General features: G+C 42.4%; 1 protein-coding gene across 1 annotated transcript in view; it reads left to right on the top strand.

The window, feature by feature from the left end:
• LOC148526460 (telomerase protein component 1-like) overlaps positions 1-17,922 on the top strand; it is a 134,125-nt gene that overhangs the window by 68,215 nt on the left and 47,988 nt on the right. Inside the window, 11 exon segments of the mRNA XM_088469892.1 lie at positions 11,429-11,592; positions 12,331-12,484; positions 12,677-12,856; positions 14,033-14,125; positions 14,738-14,870; positions 14,948-15,101; positions 15,334-15,470; positions 15,562-15,650; positions 15,741-15,855; positions 16,171-16,453; positions 17,191-17,308. Coding sequence (XP_088326018.1) covers positions 11,429-11,592; positions 12,331-12,484; positions 12,677-12,856; positions 14,033-14,125; positions 14,738-14,870; positions 14,948-15,101; positions 15,334-15,470; positions 15,562-15,650; positions 15,741-15,855; positions 16,171-16,453; positions 17,191-17,308 — 1,620 coding nt within the window.

Raw genomic sequence — 17,922 nt, forward strand, 5'->3', positions numbered from 1 at the left:
CCCTTTGGACAAGATCTCGACATTACAAGCCAGAACATGCACAATTCTTGGTCAGCGTCGGGTGTCCATACACTCGTGCATGCAGATTTTGAGGTCCTTGGTCTCAATGTTTGATATAGTGGAGTAGAGTCAGTTCCACTCCCGGTCTCTCCAAAGGGTCATTCTACAACGATGGATCAAGTCTCGCCCAAACTTCAAGGCTCAGACTCATTCTTCCCCCAGGAGGTGCGGCCAACGCTCCCATCTGGACAAGGGACGCCCCTTTTGGATCCAGGACTGGGTCCTTCTTGCCACCGATACATGCCTTCGGGGGTGGGGCATGGTAACTTGTCACCTAACCTCTTAGGGCCGTTGGACGCGTCAGGAGAGCCAGGTTTCCATCAGCTTCCTGGAACTTCATGCAGTATACAGGGCTCTGTGTCATGCAGGGACGTGCCACATTGGTGGCCTACATCAACCACCAGGGCAGCACTTGCAGTCAGGAAGCCATGCAGGAAGTCGGCCGCATTCTTTGCTGGGCGGAACATAATCTTCCAGCACTGTCCGCGGTCTTCATCCCGGAAATCCAGAAATGGGAAGCGGTCTTCCTAAGTTGTCAGGACATTCATGCAGGCTAACTGGCGCTGCATCCAGACATCTTCAAGCTACTGAGCTGCCGTTGGGGCCTACTGGACATCAACATGCTGGCATCTTGTTGCAATCTTAAGCTACCGAGATACTGCTCCCTCCCCAGGGAGCAGGAATCTCTCCTGGTGGATGCCCTTAACAGTTCCTTGGACCTTCCCTCTGATTTAGGTCTTCCCTCCGATTTCAATGATTCCTGCCAAGTTCAAGCTGGAGGGAGGCACTTTAATCCTGGTGGCACCGGATTGGCATGATGTGTATGGTACACAGATCTTCTGGGCCTCTCCATCGATGCCCCACTGCATCTTCCTCGGCGGCCTAACCTTCTGTCCTAGGGCCCATGTCTCCATCCAGATTTGGTACTTCTCGCTTTGACGAGGTGGCTCTTGAAACATCCATCCTAAGAGCAAAAGGATTTTGCAGAAGGGTAGTTCGGACCATGTTGTAGGCTCGGAAGCCTTCGGTATGTGTTTATCACCGGGTTTGGTGTTCCACTAGGGGTCTAAATCCCAAATCTTCTGCCTTTCCCATATCCTTTCCTTTCTAGAGATAGGTATGCATTTGGTCCTTGAAGGTCAAGATGTCGGCCTCATCTGTTCTCTTCCAGAGACAGATAGATCTGCTCCTGGAAGTGAGAACTTTTTTCCAAGGAGTCCTCCATGTTCAGCCACCGTTCGTGTCTCCTGTGGCTACCTGGGACTTGTCTTTAGTTCTCTGTGCTCTCCAGTCAGCTCCATTGAGCCGTTGCAGACGGTGGATTTCCGCTGGCTCACGTGGAAAACTGTTTTTTTTGTTTTTTGCTAGCCATCGTGTCAGCCTGGAGGGTGTCAGATTTGAGTGGTCTATCATGTTATTCTCGGTCCTTTGTCTTCCATTCAGACAGGTCTGTGCTGCGGACTTGCCTGCGCTACCTTCCTAAAGTAGATTCCCGCTTCCACATTAATCAGGAGAGTGCGGTACCTGCGTTCCAGACTGTGGATTCTTCTCAGCCAGAAGCTTCCTTGGATGTGTTAAGGGCTCTCCGGATTTGTCTTAAACGGACCAGGGAAATTCGCAGTCGGATTCTCTGTTTGTCTTATATGACGTTCATAAGAGGGGCTGGCTGGCTACTAAGCAGACCTTGGCCCACTGGCTCCGCTCTACAATTCGCCAGAGTTAATCCTTGGCGAACCTTCCTACACCTCCCATGGTGACGGATCATTCCACCCGGTCAGTGGGGACTTCTTGGGCAGCACATTGTGGGGCTTCTGCTGAACAGCTCTCTAAGGCTGCCACGTGGTCGTCTGCTCATACCTTTCTCAGGTTTTATGCTTTCGATACTTTTGCATCCTCGGCCGCCGCCTTGGGTCATTCTGTGCCTACTGCAGCTCAGGTGCGTCCCCGCCCATAGGTGACAGCTTTGGGACGTCCCAGTGTCATCCCTGTGCCGTCTAGTGAAGGAAGAAGAAAAGACTTATGTTCTTACCTGATCAGTCTTTTTCTGTGACTCCATAGGGGGCACAGAGCGCCTAGCCTGACGCACCTGACTGCCGGGGGCTGCTTCCTTGGAGACCGGTCCGGCTGTACTTTCCATGGTGTGTATGGTTCTGTTACGATTCTCGCTCAATGAAGAGATCGCAGGACTGCAGACAATGGACAAGACTAGGTAGAGGTGTGGCAGTTCTGCTAGCTGGAGTGAGGCTGCAGGAAGATGACACAACACAAGCAGTGGCAGGTTACTATTATATGAGAAATATCTAGGGACTAATGCAGCTAGGATGCTAGATGGGGAATGACTAGACACAGGGTATCTTGCAACCAGACACATAGTTCTGGTTTAATGAAAACAAGGGAAGGAAAAAGCGACGCAGCACTAAGGCAAATAATTGTTATGAATGTAAGAAATTCAGAATAATGAAAATTGGATGAAGGTGAAAAAAATTATTGTTATAATCACCTATATAGACAGAGGTGCTCCCTGAGAGTAATAAATCTGAGACTCAAAATGAAGGGGGGAGAAGGAAAAGAAAACTCTCATATTAGAGGCACACTATATCAAAGGTTGAAAGATAGAATAAAAATTAACTTTTATTCAAATTAATTAAAATCATTAATATCCATTGGGAAACAGGAAACAAATGACATGACAAAAAAATAATAAATAAATATATAATGGTAAATTAAATTCACAGATCACCTCTATATAAAGACCAATAGATATTCTGAGGTATATAAGGAAATGTTATATTAAAGTGCACTGTGCACTCAGGTATTAGGTGCAAATACATAAGACCTTAAAATAGAGTGACAAACATCTTGCTTTTATAATAGTAATAATTTCCGCCAGTCCGATTTCACAATAATACAAGGCGGCTTTAAAGTACATTCAGCAACCATTAATCACTGCCAAAAATAGACCAATGTCCATAAAGTGACATGTGCAAGTGCAAAATATGATAAATAATAAATTATTACACCAATGACAGAAATTAATAAAACTGCTTTGAAACACATTCAGCAACCATTAATCACTGCCCAAGAATAGACAGATGTCCATAAAGTGACATGTGCTCGTGCAAAATTTGATAGATAATAGATTCATAATTTTTTTGTCATTTGTGTAATAAAGCACAATAAATAAATATATCAACAAATCTATTATCGATCTCCTATATTAATATAAGACCTCAAATAAATTAAATGGTGAACAATTTATCATATGTTTTGAAAACAGATTTCCAAAATGTAAATTAATTTATATATACACGTCACTGTATCAATATTGTGATCATCCAGATACAGTGACAACCACGTATTCTATTAATCTGTCCCTATATGGGAAACAAGCTTGTAAGGCGTCCCTTAATATATAGACAATTAATTGTCATCTCCTTTATATAGATACTGGCAGGTAGAAATAATAGTACCTGTGTACTTATCAGTCCAGAGATCTACTGTTACCAGTCTTACTAATGCATAGGGCTGGTAATGAGAGTCCCTTTCTTGCGGCACAGTGAAAGAATAGAGCAGTACTTTCTCTGCTGTCAGCGCGGGCAATGTAGTCACCCTGTTACATCAGCATTGCAGGGTGAGACTTACAGAGGCAGCAGCTGATGAGAGTCTAGGGAGTGAATAGAAGAAAAGGATACCTGACAGCAGACAGCAAGGAGAGGGCGCCCGCTAGTTTCTTAGTGATCGTGCTGAGAGGAGTCCCCGTGCGCACAGGGACCCCTGTTGATGACGTGGCCCGACGCGCGTTTCGCCTAGCGGCTTTCTCAAGGAGGCACACGTGTTGCTAAGCAAACTCGATGTAAATACACCCGGTTTGCTTTTGATTGGCCAGCAAATGTGATTACATAGTTCAGGTTGCAAGGCCGGAGCAACCAGAACTATGATATGCAGGATTTCAGACTAGACTGGACTGACAAGACGGGCAAGACTAGACTGACGAGGACGAAACAGGTATGACTGGACTGACAAGGACAAGACAGGCAAAACAGGACTAGAGGGCTGAGGTGCGACTTTAGACAAGACGGTTGGCCGGGAGGGCCATGGTGAAACGAGAACTAGACGATGCAGCCTTGAGGGCTGATGTGCGACGTGAAACAGGATGGAGCAGCATTGAGGGCAGCCGTGAAGACTTGGAACTAGGTGCAGTGACAAAGAGGACAGTGCGGCCTTGAGGGCTGTGATGACTGGAACTTGGTGATGCGGCCTTGAGGGCCAATGTGCAACTCAAAACAGGACGGAGTGGCCTTGAGGGCCGTGACGACTGGAACTAGGTGCTGTGACTGAGACAGGACGGAGTGGCCTTGAGGGCCCTGGCAAGACTGGAACAAGGTGATGCATCTGAGATGGAAAGGAGCGGCCTTGAGGGCTGTGGCGTGACTGGAACAAGGCGATGCACTTGAGACAGGATGGAGCGGCCTTAAGGTCCGTTACGTCACTGGAACTAGTTGATGCGAATGAGACAGGACAGTAAACAGATTAACTTCAGACAAGGCAGGAACAGTGACTAGTAGCAGCACGGATGAGGACACTGCAAACTTGACTCTGGTGAACATAAACAGACATGGCTTGATAGTTAATGGATATGCAGGAACCAGATGGCAGACAGGTGCACTCAGACACGGCAGGAATACAGGCTGGATGACACACAGGCAGATCCAGATCAGACAAACAGGCACTGGGAACTGGAACAGCAGAACTTGGAAAACAGGCTAGAATTCAGGTTACGGAGTACACGACCACATACTCTGGAAGTCAGGCAGTATAACCGGCATGGAGTGAAGGGCTAGCTGTAATTTAACAGATGCAGGATCCAATCAGAGCAAAACCCTGCAAGCCTCCCTAATGACAGACTATTGTGTGCAGCTGGGTTCAGCACAGAGAGACAATTATTTAGTGTGCAGCTGAAGTCTTCAGACAGACAGGCAAGATACAGCAGAGCTGAAAACAGACTATACAGGATTTCCAGCTGTCTGCAACAGCCAGAACAAGTACAAGATGTGATGCAGTGTCCCAGTAGTAACTATGACTGGGAACTGCCACCAAGATGATCTGCTAACCCAAGTTCTGTATATATGCCGGCCTTCCTTCTCCTCTGCCTCACTCCTGCCGTGGGCTTGCAAACTAAACTGATGGCCTCTGGCTGGGGGTGGGCTATAGAGTGATGTCAGTGGGGCCGGCTTCAGACGGTAGGCGTTCCCTTGGGAGCGCCTCCGTCTGGCAGGCACGCCCACCAAAGGGGGCGTGCTGTCAGTCACCATCGACAGCACGCCCCCTTTGATGAGACACTCCGAGCGAAGGAAAGTCCTTTGCTCATCGGGTCTCACGCATGCGCACGACGGAGCTCCCTCCGTCGTGCGCATGCGCAGTGGGGACCATCGACCCACTTGCTAGCGGACTGCCGCTCGCGAGTGGGTCTGAATGACCCCCTAAACTCCTAATTCTATTAAGGCTGAACTCCCCTCCCTAGTAAACCCTTGTATCCCTACCTGCAACTCAGTTTTTACTCTTCCAAAGCCTGATGAAGAATACAATCATGCACATGGTCTTCCAGATCAGCTCAGAGGAATTGATTTTACGTTGAGTATAAAATCTTGATTCCTTTTTCATCTGGGAGACGCTGGCAAAATGGTAGTTCCCAAAGCAGGCCTAAGAGGGAAGTGTACGCTCAAGCAATGTCATGTGCAAAAACTTTTCACCCATAACTGGCATCTTTAAAAGTAAAAGTGTGAAATGGTAACATTTTGTAAATGTGTGCACAGAGTTCCAGGTAGCCACCATGCACAACTGTTTAAGCGAGGCACAGTGCCGCACTGCCCAAAAGCTGCTCACAGTCCTCCTAGTATGTCCCACTTGTGAGCTTCAAACAAACTTAAGAGACTATCTGTATTGCTAAAAGAAGAGGACCGCTCCATATAAATGGGCAATGCCGTGACCACATACAGGCTGTTAAAACAATCTCCTGACTGATATGAAAACTCTAGATGACCTTCGACTTGTATGCAAAACCATTCTACGAGGGTGAAAAATTAACAAAAAAACATGAGATTTGCAGGAGAGAGCCGCCAGCTCAGATTTTATTTCCTGCAGATGCTATAACTAACAAAAAAACAACTTTCCTTGTCTGCTGTAACACCTCCAAAATCAGATTCAGATCCCGCTGGAACCTACAGAATATAGGAAGGCTGAATGCTAACAACCCCCTGCATCAGTGGTGTAAGTTCATCCCAGACACCCGGAGGCAAGTCATAATTTGGTGCCCAGAACACAGCCGCTGACACTGTAATGTAGCATTTTGCATGCAGATACACCCACAGTTGCACACAGACTATAGGCATGCTACATATCATTTTAATCAGCAGAAGCTAATTGTGAGTCCTATTTGCATCACATGATGCCATTTGAAGGGAAAAAATCCCACGAAAAGATGCTTGGTGCTACGGAGTCACTCTGCGTTCACGCTCTGTGTTGCACGGAGGATAGATGTATGTGGACATATCGATTGGCCTTGCATACAGCACTAAGGCAATCCAGGATCTGTGCTTCCACCTAGAATTTTGGTAGAACATTTAGAACATACATAATGCAAAGCCTGAGCAGTCCCTGCTTCAATTTGTGATGCAACTCCAGTCCTCCAAATGAGCTTCCTTTCCCTATGCTTAGCACTACCCAGCAATAAGTTGTAGAGGGATGCTGCGGCTCTAGCAAAATGGCGCCACCCATTACCAGGAAATGCAGACGAAGTGACTACACCTGGTAGGGTGTCCTCTTTCTGCCGCCTATTGCCTTATCAGAACCTCACAGGGGCAGGCTCCGGTCAACGTTTGTGCCCCCCCAAACGCGTCCACACACTACTCTCAGGTAGGCTGTCTAATATCACATTAAGGGCGTGCCTTCCCGGGAGAAAGGTCTTTATTAGTTGCAATATTTTGAGACCCATGGCCACCCGTGGGTATCTGGTGATCTCCCAGGGCCATTCAGAATAAGCTGTGGCCTTAAAGGGACAACACCAAGCTACTGGTGCTGTAACCACGCTCTGGGCACACTGAGTCCCATAAGGGGGGCTGAGGTGACCGGGGTAAAATACTAAATAAAACAAAAGAATACAAACAAATAAACAAAAGCCTCTTAACATCTTTGTGCGTCTCTTGCAGGCACTAAATTAAAAAAACTAAGTTGCAGGTGAACATGGAAGGGTTTAAGAGGAAGAGAAGTTCAGCCTACAGTAAATAGAAATAACTATTCAGTGCCTACTGCTCAGCTTTCTCACTTATTCCATTGTCTCCATTGTCGCCTAGATAGGACTAAAGAGAAATATTAAATAAAATTTGGTCAAGGTGATTACAGGAGCACCTAGCTGTTCTGACTATGGAATGTGCTGCAATTCCCAAAAAGCACCCACCAATGTGGTGGAATTTGCCCTTACATTATCTGGATCCAGTGTTCAAATGTGTACCGAGAATATAAAAAGAAAGACACAATAGTGTACAAAAGATGAAATTGTGCTCACTGGTTCCTTAAGTTGTACACCCCTTGGGTAAGTCTTACACTGATACCTGATGATGGATGCTAAAGTACTGGTGTTCTGGGATACTGTTGTTGTCCAGTTTTTTAGAGATTAAAGGAGCTGAGACAGGGGTTGAATAAACATGACATAGTGTGGACACCAATTTCATGTTTTAAAAAAAAAAAAAAAAAATTATTATTATGCCATATAGTATTTCAGGAATATTCATATAATAATAATCCAACCATATACAAATTAAATTAACATATAGCTGTAGATACAAAAAATAATAAATGGAAAGTTGTTAAAATGGTTGGTGGGGTAAGAATCCCATCTAAAATACAATGCGTTTTGTTGGATGCTGTCTGCTTCCTCAGGTGTATATTTAATATCTGAATGTCCAAGTCATACAGTATATTTAATGTTTACAAGGATTTTTGATTGGAATTAAAACACAGATCCTACACACCATGTCAAGTTTTCTCTGAGCTCCTGGAATCTCTTAAGGACAACAACAGTATCCCAGAGTATCAGTGCCTTAGCATCCACCATCACGTATCAGTGTAAAGCTACATACACACGTAAAGATTTTCTGTCCAACCATCCAACTAGTTGATTGGTTGGAATGAAAATCTGGTAAGATATGAAAGCAAATGACAATCAGCAATTTGCTTACAAATGCCGGAAAATGGACAAAAACTGTTGTGTGAACAAATTGTTTAGATCAAACATTTAACAAACTTGTCGAATGACAATTTTCATCTGTTTTCTGGCATTTAGGAGCAAATTGCTGATCATCATTTACTACCATACCTTACCAGATTTTAATTTCAACCAATCAACTAGTTGGATGGTTGGACAGAAAATCTTTACGTGTGTATGCAGCTTAAGAGTTACCCAAGGGGTGTACAACTTAAGGAACTGGTAAGCACAACTGCATCTTCTTTTAAGTTAATTATACACCCAGTGTACACTATTGTGTTTTCCTTTTTATATTCTCGGTAAATATTTGAATACTGTAACCTATACATTTTGAACTGAGACGTTATTCAAAAAGGTTGGAAGAGTGCTGGAACTCCTCTCTGTTTTACTATTGTATTCACCCGAGGAATTTAGCTGTAGAACTCCATGTTCTTGGCTGCATATTGCACCCTCTAGCAAGCTCATTTCTTTGGCGCAGGCCAGTTTCCTAAACATATCAAGAACTGTCGGTCCTGCCCAAATTTTGCCTGGTGAGTTACCAAAGTAATCCACTTGGCAGTGGTTACTTCAGCTGTCAAGATCTTCACCCTGGCGAGTGGTTCCTTCACTTGGACGTCTTACAAGATCTGGTAGTGCAACGGGGGCTTGTTCAGGTTGATCTCATAACATCTCAGCTCAACCACAAGGTTCCACTTGTTCTAGGATGAGAGACCTGGGAGCTCTTGCAGCAGATGCACTAACCTATACCTGTTTCCTCTTCTTCCTTGGGTTCTAAAGTGTATTAAGTGGGAATGGGCAATTGTGATCCTGGTCATTTCAGTCGTGGTGCTGAGACCTCTTCTGATAGATGCCCCTTAGCCTCTTTTAGATTGTCCAGACCTTCTTCAACAAGGCCTATTCATCCATCCCATCTTACATCGATTGCATTTAACGGTGTGGGTGTTGAGACCGCCATCCTAAGGGTGAAAGTTAATAACTGGAGGCTATTATCCCAACAATGCTGAAGGCACACGGTCTTGGCTCAGCATTACCACTGCACTGTTCATTCCACTCGGTCTGTTGGCACCTTGTGGGCTGTGTGTCTCTGCTGCTCAGCTGTGTAGTGTGGCCACCTGGACTTCCGTCCACAATTTAGTTGAGTTCTACCATTTTAATATCTTTGCGTCCTAGGAAGCTTGCTATGGGTGCCAGGTACTTTTGGCAGCTACAGCGTGCTAACCTCCCGTGAGGGCTGCTTGGGACATCCCCAGCATGTTCCAGTGTCCCCCAGTGAATGAAGTAGAAAACTGGATTTTGGTGCTTACCAGTAAAATCTCTTCCTCTGATTCCATGGGGAGACAGGACGCCCTCCCAGTGCTTCCTGGGTATGGTTGTATTATGTTTGTTTTATGGTTGCTTGGTGTTTGGTCTGTTGTGACATGTACTGTCACTTGGTTTTGAGGTTTTTCTTCTCTCCTCTCCGTTTCTTCTTGGGCTTGGGTAAACTTAATTGAGGTCAGATGGGGTGTAGAAGGGGCAGAGCCAAGTTCAAATCATTTAAGATTTAAAGTGCCAGGCTCCACACACCAGCATCCCCCAGAACACCCCAGTGTTCTCCAGTGTCCCCACAGAATTGGAGAAAGAGATTTTACCGGTAAGTACAAAAATGCTGTTATAACTAATGAATACATTAAACAAAATTTGGCACAGTACCCAAACCAAGGATACTACAGTGTTTACCAGCCGCCCATCTGAGCCTACGCCATTGACTACAGCATTGTCTCTCTTCCAGCCCATGTTTAAGGGATATTCACTTTCAAAATTAATTTAATTGGGCACACCATATTAAATGTCTACATTAAATTATTTCCACTGATTTTCTCTGTTCTATCATCTTCATTTCTTATTTGAATAGAATTTTTTGTTTATTGACATATATTCAAAAAATTACAATATTGTAAAATACTTATTCTAGCCAACATTGTTATTACATCAAATAAAATAAAAATACAGTAGACTTTATTGTGTTCATTTGTGTCATAATTAAACAACCAATCTACTCCTTGAGTAATAGTGTCTTATATGACAATTATAGTTAAACATCAATATATTTTAAAACACATAACCATATACCTTCAGAAAAACAAGGCTGTACACATTTAGATCAATTAGTTTAATTTTTTCCTTTGTATTAAAAGGGTGCTTGACCCTCTATAACTGATAAATTGTACCAAGTCGTCCACTGAAAACTACGTCTCAGAGCCGATTTTAGTTCGGCTGTTAATGTATGTATAAAAGGAAGCCATATTGAGAAAAATTTCCCTAATAACCTTTCTTTATCCAGAGTTGTAGAAGACCAATCCATGTTAAATAAGTAAAGTATTCTTGGCATCATCAAACTAAGGGAAGGTGTATTAGGTTCTACCAAACAAGATAAGATTGTTTTTTTGGCTGTAGCCGCTATTTTTGTCAGTAAAAGTTTCTCCGATTTGTTTAATATATGCATAGAAGAGGATTCATATTTACTCCAAAAGGCCCATTCCGGAGTCAACAAAAAATCTATATGTAAAATATTCTTAATATATAGGTAGACCTGTTCCCAAAACTGTTTAACATATGAGCATGACCATAAACAGTGGTAGATATCAGTGTTAGGAGATTTGCATTTAAAGCAGTTATCGTTTGTGGATTTTCCTGTTAAATATTGTAATCTAGGGGTATAATATGCCCTGTGTAGAATTTTATAATTAATTTCTGCATAGGAAATGGAGATCAAATCTTTGTTTAGTCTTTTGGTGGCTTGGGTTATGAAGGATAATTCTAAATCAGGGAAGTCATTTTTCCACTTGGCCAATCCACCTGTTATTTTAGATAAATCTATTATGGATCTTATATATGAATATATATTGGAAGAGGAGAAGGGATCACCTAGACGAAGACGTAGCATTTGATCCAACCAAAATTGTTTGTCTGCCTCTGTAAATATCCTCATTGTTCTTTGTAAGTAACTAGATGCTTGTAAATAAGAAAAAATAGGAATAAGTAGGTTAGGAAATTGTTGCTGGAGCTGGCTATATCATCTTCATTTCTGAGTCAATGATATCTATTTTTCATTTCTATCCCTGGCAGGCAGACCTTGTGAAGGAACTGAGACTGATATCGTCATCCTCTGTCATCTATCACTTTACTGGGGCCAGTACAAGAGCAAAAGAAGCAGAGACCATGCTAAGCAGTGTCTGCAAACAACTACGGCAGCGTCTGCAGAGAGAGAGCTGTAGCCTTACCTCATACAGGTCTGGAATTCCAGGGGTTTGTTGGACTTCACCAATTCACACTCTTAACAAGCACTGAGGTCCCCGCTGATGTCACCTGCTGGAAATCTGCAAACCTTTGTTTAATGCAGAATTTCCACTGTTCATAATGATCTGTGAATCCAGTTATCATTAATTTCCTTCATTGCATTAAGGACAATCCACGTTACCATTACGCGATAAAACGGAACTGTAGCTTGCACATATTTTATATAACTATTCACTTTCAATAGATCTCTGACAAATAAGTGCCATGTTCATGATGTAATATATCATTTACATTGGATCTAATTCTGTCTTTCATCATGGGAAGATGTATGTAATCCTGGCAAATATCCCAGAGTAGTTCAGTCTCTTTACACAGATGCATAACTTAGCTGATAACATGCACTGAAAAAGTTCATATGTAGCTTGAGCCATGTGCTGATATGGGAATGTTTTCATATACTGTAGGTCCTATTGTCTGGCCACCCCTGCTGTAGGGTTATGAATCTATAAAGATGCCTTTTGTATTAAAGTAATTCATATTTGGGGTTAGTGTCCTTTTTTGTGTATATAGTGCAGTGACTTTATTTACCCTTTCTGTGGCCCTGAAATCGATTGCTTTTGAGGTAACATAATAATAAAAAAAGATCTTATCACAAACATTATGGTAGAATGCATCCATAAGATGCTCATACTTGTGCATCGAACCTGGTTTAACTGTTTGTCTCTCTACAGGGCTCTTTTAGCTGAGTTCCAGGCTCTGATTCTGTTAACATCTCGTTCTTTGAAGCGGAGTGACACATTGACACTGGTAATAGATGGGGCCGATGTCCTTTGTGGACAAGCTGGGGAGCTCACATCTGATTGGATCCCCAAGATAATCCCTCAGGTACTAGATTTTTCTCTCAGTACTCTACAGAATGCCAGAATTAGAAGTGGTCGGTGGGGGGGGAGATGTAGTAATGAGGTTATATTCCAAGACACTATATTTAACTAACTTGTAATAAATTCACAATCTTGTGTGCCTGGAAAATTCTGGTATTCCAGAGTCTCGCAAATCACTTTCATTTTATTTCTACAGAGAGTAAACTTTGTCCTAAGTGTGACCGAGGGCTCCTCTCTCTGCTGCTCATTGAGCAAGCATAAGGACGTCATACTCATCCCCTTAGGGAGACTGGAACCAAGTGAACGGGCAGAGCTGGTGAGAGGGAAGCTTGCATTGTATGGAAAAAAGTTGGAGGAGTCTGCTTTCAATAACCAGGTCTGATGTTGGTGTTTATGTTCTTATGTGCTCTGTATAGCTTGTGTTACCCTACTAAATTTTGTATACCTCGAAGATCTGCTCTAGCTTTTAGAATTCTTGTTCCCTTTCTACCATATAGATGAATGCTTTGTGAGAACCTTTCATTTCTTAACCGTGAAAGACATCTGCAGCTCTTACACCCTCTCTGACAAGTTGCGCACAAAGGGGGAGATTCAGTAGTACTGTGCAACTTTAGCTCCCTGGTAAAGTGTAGGAGCTGTTCAATTTCAAGCCTCCAATCATCCCACCACTAGCCACAAGCAGCGCTTACTGCAGATTTTTGCTCATCCCTCCCGAGTGTGCAAACATGAATATGGGTGAAGTACAATCCACTGCTTATTGAATCTCCCCCATAGTGAATAAAGCCGTAATCATAAATGCTTTTGGTGGAACTTCTGTGTAATTATTGTGTCCAATACTATTCAAAAGAAAGAGAAAGCAAAACGTTTTCTGTGAGTATTAATTTGTTGAATAAACGTATAAGAGGCATTACGTGCTTACTATAGTTAAGAAGATTTGTGTAATAAATGTATCAATAAATAACACCTATAGTTGTAGTAAAATGTTTTAAATTGAAACATTACCCTTCTGTGTTATAAATAAGCCTTAAATGTCACAAAACAAAACTTTCTTTTGCAACCTATTTACTGCCATTTGGTACATGCATTTTTTATATTTTACTTGTAGCATGTTTGTTGCCTTTTTTGTCTGCTTATTCTTATTTATGCTTATATAAATAATCCCAAGTTTGCACTACTCTAAAGGTGCCCACACACTAGACAATAACGATCCGATGTGCGGTCCAGCGGGTCGTTAATCGGATCTTCAGATCTTACCTACTGCAGGTAAGATCTGGCAATCTCTATAACAATGCACTGGAAATCGTTAAGGATGCACGGTAGATCGTTTGTCAAAATGAACACTTTTTGCACGTTATCGTTTGTCCAGGACTGCCGGGGAGCTTCCAGGGAGTTCAAGGGAAATGCTTAACGACATTGCATCGTTTTGTGAGTCGTTTAGTGTGTGGCCAGCTAAAAACCTTCCCTAAAACTGTTTTACATTCGACCACAACAAGATCCTTCTCTGCAGTTATCGAACTCCCAATAATTAAGTGTTATATCTATTTTTCTCCAGATGCGACTCCTGATGATAAAAAAGGGAACGCGGGACCCTCTGTACCTAACTCTGGCCTGCCAAGAGTTACGCGCTAATGCTGTTTTTGAGAAGGTCAGTCAGCTCTTCATATGCTCTGATGGTTTAATATACGAATCCTCTATAGCCCCCGACATGCATAATTCCTTCTCTTGCATTGTAAGCTGCTGCATTACTTCTCAGTGCTTTATTAGTATTTACTCTCTTCTGCTATTTTTCACCTGGCAAAACTGCAGTTTGTTTGGCTACAAACAATTAGTCTGGCAGAAGTGGAAATGCCATGTACAACCACTTTGCTGATAACGTTTGCTGTTAGTTTCTCATCAAGCTTTCTTCAGCCTCCACTAGGAGGCACAGGGACAACTCTGGGTATAGCCTAGATAGGAGAGTCTGGGCACCAAACAGTTAATGAAAATTACCCACAAGCACAGGCTCCTCCTCTATACCCTGCTCCCAGGCACTGGACCTCAGTTTTGAGTTTGGTGCCGGCAGGAGGTGGGCACCAGGTTATAGGGAGCTACATTAGGTGGTTCCCCACTGTTTTTCATTTATTTTATTACAAGGAAATGCAAAGTTCTTTTATTTTATTTTTTATCAGTCTTTTATAATGCTTACATCCTTTACTGATGCTTAGGGCTAGTAGTGTTGATAGCATAGTCTCTCTAGTAACTGCTGTGTTCTTTCTAGCTCTCTGATGATATAGAGAAGCTGCCAGCTACTCTTCCACCTCTCATTCAGAAGAGGCTAGTTAGCTTAGAAGAAGAACATGGAACAACTAATGTGACCATTGCTCTGGCTGCCATCTGCATCTCACGGGAAGGTAGGATGGTAATTTTCCATTGGAGTATAGTATTATATGACCAGATGGATTTGTGACTCTTCTGCATCCTGTTTTAGGACTTTGGGAGAGAGACTTACTCAGAATCCTGAGCTCTCTGCAACAACTTAGGTCTGTGTACACAGCGAGCTGGGAGGAAATGCTGACAGCAGCCACCTGTGCAGAAAATCTTCCCATGGCCACTTTCTCTCTGCTCCTTGGTGGACTAAGAAGGTGAGATGGTTGGTGTTATGCTGCAACCACTTTTCTGCCTTTGTACAATTTTTCCTCTATAGAAGAGAGAACCTCCATATTGCTTGTCCTGATTTCTAGTGAAGGAGTGTTTGACATCATTCACAGGAAAGATTACAGCAAACCATTTGTTCTTAGGTTGAGGTTCTATATGGGAAAGGTAATAGGGGATATAATATTTGTCTTAATTACAGATTCCCATTTCCTTTCACAGTTTTCTCGGCCTCTGGAGTCATAACGTCACTACTGAGCCCAGGCTGCATCTCTCTAGTTGTCTTCTACAAGAGGCTGTGGAGAAGCGTTATTTGGTAAAACCTGAGGTGGTCCATACTGTGCATCTCCTCATGGCTGGTGAGCATTTGCCACTTTTCTAGGCTCTGTAAAATAAATATATCATCATTGTGTTAAAGAAACAGAGGCTCTTATTCTTTATATTCTCCAGCTCACTTCTGGACAGTATCCTCACCTGAAGACCCTGACTCTTCACCTGTTCTGCATGCTGAGTGTCTGAGTGGGCTTTCCCATCATCTGGTATGCTATCTCGTTGCCGCCAAAAATGCTGTTGGAAAAGTTATATTCATATATTTGTAAATATTGAAATAATTTGGTTGTACTTCTCAGCTATGTGGCATGCAGCTAATCACTCTGGGACGGCTCTTGGTACACCTTCCTTTTCTACGGGCACATGTTAGCCTGGGTCTCTTACCGCACTTGTGCCAGGTTTACAGCACTTATGGTAAGTTCCTGATCTTAATGCTCCGCCATCTGGGCTAAACTCTACAACAAGCTATTTTTATTGACCAGTATTGCACCTCAATTATTGTATTTTATTTTTTTTATTCAGTGTTCTCTTCTTTGTAGAAAAACAATAAGACATCTATAAACTGAGTTTATACAAAACAAGTTGTATAGGCATTTTTGGAGTAAATGAATGTCTAGGTAATTTTGGGGTAAATAAGTTGGAATATACTGTAAATAGCCATCTGGGATAGTTACATTATTTCAGTTTAATTTATGACAAAACCCTCCTTGTTTTACATTTTAACAAAAGCCCTCTCTGAGAAGATGTCATCGACTCCTGCATCTTGGGAACAGAAGGAGTTTGATCAACAGCCACCTGAACCACCATTAAGAGTATTCAGGGAGTTTATTGAGCGATCATTACACATTCTCTCCCAGAATCCTTCCCTGTTTTATCAGCTGGCCCTGAATGAGCCTGACTGTTCTCCAGTATGCAGCCAGGCACAAGAGATTTTGGCTGACTGGAAGAGTACAGAAGCCCAGCTAATCACAGCGTGGAACAATAAACCAGACTTCATAAGCATCTGTTCAAGGTCAGGCATTAGGTGGTGTATGTCTATGGTATTGGTAAAAACCATTCAAAGATCACGTTATGACACATAATTCTGAATTGATCTATAGACTTTCAAGACATTTTTTATTTATATTGTGCATGCATATTTGACACATAAGGTTCACAAGGATTGACACATACAGGCTAATGCAAACAATGGACAGACTCCTGCTCATGGTAGATTTCAAGCTACATGGTGTCTTCCCTCAATATAAATTATTATTACTGTACACACAGTGAGGTTTTGGTGATTAGTGTACCAGTAGGTTTAGAAGTACCTATAAAAGTGGACTTTCCATGTACTTTTGGGTCGTTTCTAAATCTGTGCCCTAACTCCTACAATCCTTATTGCTGTGGAACTGTTTTTTGGTTTACAAAAGTGGCAGGTCTACACCTTGCATGGGTGTGTTCCCTTTCATGAATTTGGCAGGTCTGGGATGTATCCTCATTTGTTCAAAATGTACTGTTCAATTGGAATGTTGGCACATCTGCAGATATCATCCCTGTATGTGATAGTGTTCTCCTTCTCATATTTAACATTCAAGATTTTATCATTCTAATTTAGAAAAGTGTTCTTTTATTTTGAAATGAAAAGACAAAGTATGAAGAAACACATCATTGTGATAGTTTAATAGACAAGTGTATATATAATATAGTCTTTGTTGATATACTTAGGAAGAGCACTCCTCATGTACTGTATCATCTTTTCTCTTACAGCAAATCACTGGATGTTCCTTCTATTCCGGGATGTGTTGGCCTGAGTTCAAAGGGTGACTTGGCAGTCGTGGGCACCAGTGATGGCTCCTTGCATATTCTCCATACAGACAGTGGGGAGGTAGCTACATTTAAACTTGAGTCTATTAATCTTAACGTAATAGGCTTAATTATATTTACTCTGAACCCATTTCATGATAATCTTTTAATGTATCTAGATATTGTAGGTTGGAATGCACAATATCCTTATCTGTGGGGTTATGCCAAAGTGCAAAATGTTATTTACCTTTAAACTGTACAATGAGGCTCTTCCAGGAATTTGGCACTTTTAAAATGCTGAATATGTTTTTACTCATCCCTCCATACTGCTATGCCGCAGGGTCTTTTTATTTAGAGTACCTCAGGACAGTGTGCTTGTTTTATTGTTGCTTTGACAGTTTATAATTGTTGTAAGTTTATTTTTAGTACTTTTAAGATCCTCATTTGGCTGACTGAGAGCTGTGCGGACTGAAGAGGTGCCAAAGCTTACGGCTTTGCCTCGTCAGTGCAGGGGTTGATTTGATACATCCTTGTATATATTTTTGAATATTCTGGCTACTTTGTGCAAGCGTAAGTGTCCGCTGGTCCTTCTAATGCTTCATCTATCGAGGAAAGTAAAGGGGCGTAGGATTTAGACTTGGGCATTTCCTCTTAATGTGAAGATTAGGTCTCAGGTCAGCAGGGTCCGGATGACTA

Source organism: Taudactylus pleione, unplaced genomic scaffold (assembly GCF_031769625.1).
Source record: "Taudactylus pleione unplaced genomic scaffold, aTauple2 ptg000095l, whole genome shotgun sequence".
Classification (NCBI taxonomy): Eukaryota; Metazoa; Chordata; class Amphibia; order Anura; family Myobatrachidae; genus Taudactylus; species Taudactylus pleione.